Genomic DNA, 7,274 nt, shown 5'->3' on the forward strand with positions numbered 1-7,274 from the left:
ATCTCCCAGCAGCTCAAGAAAGAATGGGCAGATATTTTCTGGGATGGTCAAACCCAGTACCAATTCCATGGCAGCTCAGCCTAGCAGCTTCCTATCTGACCTATGGTGGGCAGACTGGGAGCAGGAAAATAGAGAGACCCACAGCCCAATACCTTGGAGGCCAAAAGGTTCTTTTCGGTGTGTTTATACTGCTTTATTTATTATGATTGGCACTGCTAAGTGCAGGGAGCTGATTCCACCAAGTCAGAAGCACTCTCCCCCCACTCCCACAACCTTTTCTCCCCTCAAAGTATTCATCACAAAGGAGTGACTGGTAGCTAGCTGCACACCGTGAAGTGCACACTGTGAGCTGGGCAATTCTGGTTGGAAGCAGAAATGCCAGCCCTCACGCTCCCACTGGTCCCCAGGGCGTCACCTCTGTCAGGACCTCTCCTCTACCCTGGCATAAAGATTAAACAGACTCCTGTTCCAAATGGCTCCCCCACTGCCTCCCCTGGAGTCAGACTGTCTGGGTTACAATTCTAGATTCTCAAGTCATAGGCTGGCACAGTTACGGGTGGTAGGGGTGGGGGGTGCCTTGGTACAGCCTGACCACCTAATCCAGGGTAAACACTGCCTCTTTTTTTTTTTTTTTTGAACACACCGCCTTTGAGGGGAGCTGCTGGTGCTGCTGTAGGTGGCATCCCAGAGGCATACTTCCAGTTGGTTAGTGCTCACTTCGTTCTTCTTGGCTTTTGTCCTCTGGTCCAGGCAGGTCAGGGGCTCTAGGGAAACTACTGGAATTCAGGATGAGGATGAGTCCTTTCCAGCATCCTGTGAGAGACCAGAGAGACATTTGAGATTTGACACGGGGGGCCCTCAACTCCTAGAGAAGTGACACGGGCTTTACTGGGTGGGCTGGTACAGGTATCCCTCGCCCCAAGCTAGAGGTGGAAGACAATGTCCAGAGAAGAAGGCTCTGGAAAGTGACTCTTAAGACTATGGGGGAAGAAGCCAGTGGGGCAGGCTAGCCTGTGGCCCAGCCACAAGCGGCTTCCCTTTAGCACATTCTGTCACCACAGTTCCATGTGTAAAATACAAATGGAGAGGGACAAGGGGAAAAGGACATAGCCTTGCCAAGAAGCAATGTTAGCCTGACCCTTTCCCCACTGTGCCTCTCTCCTGCCCTTGGGAAATGGCTCCCAGAGGATGAGGCAGCCATCTGCAAGGGGAGAGTCAGGTTGGGACTGAGATAGCCACAGGGGAAGGGTTCCAGGAATGAGGCAGCCATTTCTTGTTGGGAGGAGAAGGAAGAAGAGAAAACCTTTGAGATAAAGGGCATATGAGCATGGGTTAGAGTCCTGTGTTACCCAATCAGAATGGCTGGGATGAAGAGAAGGCCAGCTCCCAGGAGGAAGGGGAATCCCTTCATGAAGTTCAGGGTGGCTGGGTAGAGCGAGTTGAAGATGCTGGAGGCTGTCAGCATGGCCAAGCTATTCATACAGGCCACAGCAGAAAACAGAGCACCTGTGAAGAAATAAACACCACACTGTGGAGTCTGAAAGACCTAGGTTCAAATCCTGGCACCACTACTCTGCAGCAGTGTTACCTGGGGCAAGTCACTTAATCTGAGTCTTACCTTCCTCAGTCTATAAATCCTACCTATATCATGTGTTGTGATAAGGATTCAATGAGGTCATGCCTGGAAAGTACCTGGCACACAGGGGCTATGGAACAAATGATTATTATTAAATCCATCTATTAAAAGTATATGTGATATCTTCTAGCAAAAGCCTGAGAAAAATAGTTTTTGGTTTATCCCCTTTGGAATCCTCTCCTGTTTGAGATGAGTTGCAGAGATAATTCCCAGTCCCAACACTTATTAGCTCTGTGGTCACTGAACGAGTCATTTATCCGTCTGGGTTTCTGTGCCCCTTCTGTTAGATTAGGATAATACCTATTTTCACAGATTGCTAATGACATTAAATTTGCATTTAGAGCCCCTATCACAAGGCCTGGCTTCTTGGAGGAAGCCAGTTAGTAAGGGCTGTTCTTTTCTCCTGTTACCCCTGGCACCTCTGGGCACAATAAAGGTACTGGGGAAAAAAGCTTATTGAGTGAATGAATAAAAGCACCTGGGTTCTGGGGACAACAGAACCCATAGTGGGCTATATGGCACCAGCATCTCTGTCATCACCAGATCCTCCTTCCAGGGCAGAGGGAGAAAAGTAGATGAGCCAGATGTTTCCAGATTGGGGTCTAAAGACCCAGAGGCCTGAGATAATATTCTTTATTGATATGCCAGCAGAACTCAAATTTTATAAAATGAGTAATAATCGAACAGAAACTGAGATTACACTGTCAGACTGTCAGAACTGAGAGATGTCATCAAGAGCAAACCACACATGTTATGGATGAAGAAAACAGGCCAGAGAGGAAAAAGGACCTGCCTAAGATCACACAGAGAGTGGGTGACAGAGCCAGGACTAAATCTCAGATCTTAAGACCTGCTGCTCTTAAAAACAGACCTGGGTTTGCATCCTAGCTCCACTTACTGAGTGACCCTAGGTGAGTCATTTTAACCCTCTAGGCCTCTGCTTGCTCATCTGTCACTTCGGGACAATAAAACCTACATCATGAAATTGTTTGCTCCCTCTGAGCCTGTACAGTCTGACCCCAGTGAAGTAGGGAACTATGGCATCATTGCATCCATTTTACAGATGGAAAAGCTGAGGTCTGGAGAGGGCAAATCCTCTGCTTGGGTTACCCAAAGGAACAAGATCATGCTCTGCAAATTCTAATTCTGTGGTCTGAAAGTCCAAGGCATTATGGCCCTCTACCAGCCCCGGCCAATTTGTTCAGAAAATACTGGGCATAAGGAACCAGATGCTGGTTAACACTGATACTCACCCTGCTCTGACTTGCTCACCAGCTTGGAGAGCTTGGCCCGGACTATGGGTGTGATGACTAACGACAGGAAGAGGAGCCCATACCCTGTGGAGAAAGAAACACAATCATCAGGAAAATGGGAATAGGGAGAGGGGAGCCCAAGCGTGATGTAGCAGAGCCCCTACAGGTGGGACTCAGGTTAGACACATGAAGAACTTTCTCGATGGTGAAGGAGACAATGACTAAGGAGGCATGGGGACTACTCTTCTCAAGCCTTGGCCCATCTGCTACCTCTTTTATAAATGAATACCGATTCCCCGCCAATGGAATTCTTGTCAGAAGACCTCTTGTGATGCCAGCAGGCATCACTCACATAGCAGGGAGATGGCAAGGCACAGAAAACAAGCATGGGCTTTGGAGGCAGCCCTGAGTTCAAAATCTGACGCCATCACTTACTAACTGTGTGGCCTTGGGCCTGACTCCTATCTGTAAAAGGATAACAAGGCCTTTACCACAGGAAGGTTCTAGGGTGTAGGAGGCTGACTAATGGCTCCCCTAAAATATCAGGTCCTAATCCCTGGAACCTATAGATGTTGCCTTATGTGGAAAATGGGTCTTTGCAGATGTGATCAAGTTAAGGATCTTGAGATGGGGACGTTATCCTGGATTATCAGGTCGGGCCCTAAATGCAATCACATGATTCCTTATAAGAGAGAAGCAAAGGAAGATCTGACAAAGAACAGAGGCGAAGGCTCACAGAAGAGGAGGCAGTGTGACCACAGAGGCAGAGATCAGGGTGATTCAGCCAGAAGCTAAGGAATGCCGGTAGTCCCCAGAAGCCAGAAGGCAAGAGACAGATACCATCCTAGAACCGAGAGAACAAATTTCTGTTGTTTTAAGCCACCAAATTTGTGGTAATTTGTTACAGCAGCCCTAGGAAATGAATACATCAGGTAACACCCATGAAGAGCACGGCATAGTAAACACACGGTAAATGCGAGTTCCTTTTCACTTTGCATTTAGTTACTCAAAAGCTTATACTGTTTCCTTCATAGACATTTCTCTCCCTTGTGTGACTACTGCCTCTTCAGCAAAACTCTAAACCCTAGAAGAGAGCAGATCCTCCAAAGTGCGTATACAATGAGGTACCCCAGGGCCTCTTCAAGTGTCAGGCCCCCAAATTCCACTCTGCCGAGGCTCCCCAGAGCAATGACAGTGTCTTCATCATCTCTGCACCTCTGAGGGCTTTGAGCCCAGCACCAAGTCCATAGGAGATGCTGTAGGCAGGAGAGAAAAGCACCTGGTCTCTTTCAACCTCACTGTCCAGGCAAGCAGCCAAGTTAATAAATCTGATTACTAAATGGTTGACTTTGTACACAATGTAGTTTAGGGCTTTATCAAAATAAATCTGTCCCTTTAAGAAAGTTAACTTCCTCATTTCTAGCTACCCCTTCCCACCAAAAAGAACTAATGTAAGCAGGAATTTAGTATCTGAGAAGAATGGCTTTTTTGAAAGCCCAAATAAGCTGACCAAGGATATTTAAGGTAGGTCCTGTGATTCTTATCAGAAAAGTGAGTATTAAGGCATTAATAGCATGGACTTTAACTAAGAACACCATGAATAGAGGCTACAAGGAGGCCAAGGAGTGAAGTAATTAGCATATGAGCCATGCTTTTGTCTGTTGTTCTATCTTATTAACAATATTTATGATTGATAATGCGAAATAATTACTTTGTCTATCGAAGTTCTATATTTTCTATATAACAAAGATGCCATTTTTATGAGGTTTCTTAGTGGTCTGTCTGGTTTGTATCAATGTTGGTAGTTTTGTCTTCCGGTGCAGGAAGGGAACACACTGATGCTTCCAAAGACACAGGCATAAACCACATTTGGGGGCAGTAAGTAGTTGGCCCCCAATTTTCACGCAGCACCTCTAGGACAAACTGTCCCTGGGCCCACACACATTACCTGTGAACATAAGGGGTGTGGTGGTAGCAAACGCAAAGACCACCATCCCCAGGATGTTAAAGGCCAAGCCAATCTCCGCCACCCAGGTGTCGGCCAGGCAGGATTGCAGAAGCCGCAGGCCCAGCAGGCTGCTGAGGTACTGGAGGTGCCTGGCCGCAGAACCATAGCCGATCAGCTTGGAGTCCCAGCAGAGGGGTTTGCTCAGCTCATAAATGGTCAGGATGTCCTCCGCCCCAAAGTGCACAGTGACCACCACAAAGATGACCAGTGAGTACAGGGCTAAATGCTTCCTGGACTTCTCCGGGGCTGAGGCCAAGTAGAGCTGGACAATGGATCGGTGGTGACGGAGTGTGAAGAGCGGGGCAGGTGTTGGCTCCTTCATCGTTTCACCAAAGCAAAAAGCAGCGTAGAGAGTCATGACTATCAGCAAGGCCAAGGCCAGCCAGAAGGGGTTGGCATAACCCTGGGCCTGGAGCCAGTGGCCCCCAAGGAGGCTCGCCAGCATCCCTGCCACCCCGATGCATGCTTCCAGCAGTGCCATTCGGATGGTTCGGCTGTGACTGGAGCTGACATCTGCCACAGAAGCAAAGCCAGCAGCCAAGAGGCCACTGAAGTCACCAAATAGGGCACAAAGAATGCGGCCCAGCACGAAGTAGCCAACATGTAGCTGCAGCTGCACCACAAAGATGGACACCAGAGCCTGGAGCAACAGGCCAAACGAGGCCAGTACCAGCAGCCGGCGACGGCCCACACAGTCACTCCAAGCACCCAGCAGGGTGGATGAGAAGAGTCCCACCAGGAGGCCGCCCAAGTTCATATAGAGGGTCCAGTGAGAGGTAAGGGTCTCCACTTCCTGTGGGAGTGTGAGTCTTACCAGGGTGCTCTTCCTCACTCTGGGTTGTCCCCCACCCCAAACCACCACCATCCAGGGAGGTACAGGGATGAGGGCTTTCTTTGGAGCCCTAAACTTCGGAAAAACTTAATACAACTCTCAAAAACTGGCATTGGAATGGAGGGATATAGGAAATGGACCTAGGTCTCTTTCCCTTACTTTTATCCCCTTTTGATAACTCTCAAGGCAATAGGAACTTTACGCAGCCTACATACTGCACTTCTCGGTCAGGCCCATCACCCAGTATCCATAACCCCCTCGGCAGCCCCCACCTTCACACTGGACCCGCTCCCTCAGTCGCCCTCACGCTCTAGCTAAGGGTCCGCCCCCTGCCACGCTCCTCGCTTCTCCCCGTCGCCGCCGCTACCTGCACGGTGGGGTTCACGGTGTGGTTGCTGCAACCACCGCGGTCGTGGGTGCCATTGTAGCCGAGGTCGGCGCTGAAGCGGTACCACAGGTACTGCGTGGTGACCGGGCCCTGCAGGACCAAGGCAAAGTTGGCAAGGAAGATGAGCGGCTCCACCGGGCCGCGGCACAGCACGTCAGCCACTGCTCGGACTCTGGGCTCTCGCGAAGGGCTCGCTCTCCCCTCCATGCGCGTGCACGTTAGGGCCGGTTCAGAGAAAGACGGCGAGTTTTTCTGCGCCTGCGCCCGGCGCTCGTTTTTAAAAGGCGACGGGGCGGGACCAGAGCCTCCTTGCCCCATCACTCTCGCCCCGCCCCATCTGGGCTGGAGAGGGCGGCCAAGGGAAGGGGACTCGCGCGCGGCCCAACTCACAGGTTGACCTCACCTGCAAACCGTGCTAGCTAGAATACAGCCCGGGAGCCCTCCTTCCCAGGTCGAAAAACACTCATAAAATAACAAGGATATCAGTACTTAACATTAAATTGATCGTTCATTGTGTGCTGGGCACTGTACCAAACTCTGCGTGCAATCATCTCCCAACAACCTTATAGGCTAGCCACTATTAATGATCCCAATCTGAGATGAGGGAACAGGACATCAGGCCCTTAAAGCCCAGCTGGAAAAACACATGACTTCTGATGCCTGTGCTGATGTTCTGCACTGTAACTCAGAGTGGTTAAGAGTGCAGCCTCGAGCTTTATTTACTGCCTCGGTTCCATGAGATAGGCTCTACTACTATCTTGGACATACCGCTTACCTCCTTGTGCCCCAGTTTCGTCATCTTTAAAATGGGGGTGCTAATAGAACCTGCCTCAAAGAGTTGCGGTGGAAGAACGGTGTCTGCTACATTTTAAGTGCTGCTGTTGTTACTCACAGGCTGTCATTTGCTCTGCTCCTGTCCCAGGATCTTTTCCCAGGAAACTAGTCTTGTTTCTGGGGCTAGGGCCTGGCTCTGCGGCGCCCTTGGAAGGGCAGAGGAGGGAGAGGAGTTTAGGATGGAGGACCTTGGAGGTTGTCGGGTGTGCCTCTATGCTCCTGAGTGCTCCTGCTATAGGAATTGGGTCAGAAGACAGACCTGTCTGCGCCTGTTTTATTGCCTATAAAAGGGAAGAGCATTACCTGCTTTTCTCACTATCTAC

At 49.9% G+C, this 7,274-nt stretch overlaps 1 protein-coding gene across 1 annotated transcript; it reads right to left on the minus strand.

The window, feature by feature from the left end:
• Positions 1-168: 168 nt before the first annotated feature.
• On the minus strand, positions 169-6,378 carry SLC46A1 (solute carrier family 46 member 1). Its single transcript, XM_039886076.1, has 5 exons — positions 6,097-6,378; positions 4,838-5,690; positions 2,890-2,973; positions 1,350-1,506; positions 169-813 (listed from the first exon to the last, which is right to left on the minus strand). The coding sequence occupies exons 1-5, from the start codon at positions 6,322-6,324 to the stop codon at positions 774-776; spliced, it is 1,362 nt and encodes a 453-aa protein (XP_039742010.1). The 5' UTR covers positions 6,325-6,378; the 3' UTR covers positions 169-773.
• Positions 6,379-7,274: the final 896 nt, after the last annotated feature.

The sequence above is a fragment of the Pteropus medius genome, unplaced genomic scaffold (assembly GCF_902729225.1).
Source record: "Pteropus medius unplaced genomic scaffold, Ma_sr-lr_union100, whole genome shotgun sequence".
Lineage (NCBI taxonomy): Eukaryota > Metazoa > Chordata > Mammalia > Chiroptera > Pteropodidae > Pteropus > Pteropus medius.

What these genes read in the sequence shown, in the direction of transcription:
- SLC46A1 (XM_039886076.1), bottom strand. Translation starts at nt 6,324, where the DNA reads ATGGAGGGGAGAGCGAGCCCTTCGCGAGAGCCCAGAGTCCGAGCAGTG. An exon ending in CCGTGAACCCCACCGTGCAG is followed by an intron (nt 5,691 to 6,096) that starts GTAGCGGCGGCG and finishes ACACTCCCACAG; the next exon opens with GAAGTGGAGACCCTTACCTC. An exon ending in CACACCCCTTATGTTCACAG is followed by an intron (nt 2,974 to 4,837) that starts GTAATGTGTGTG and finishes CTTTCTCCACAG; the next exon opens with GGTATGGGCTCCTCTTCCTG.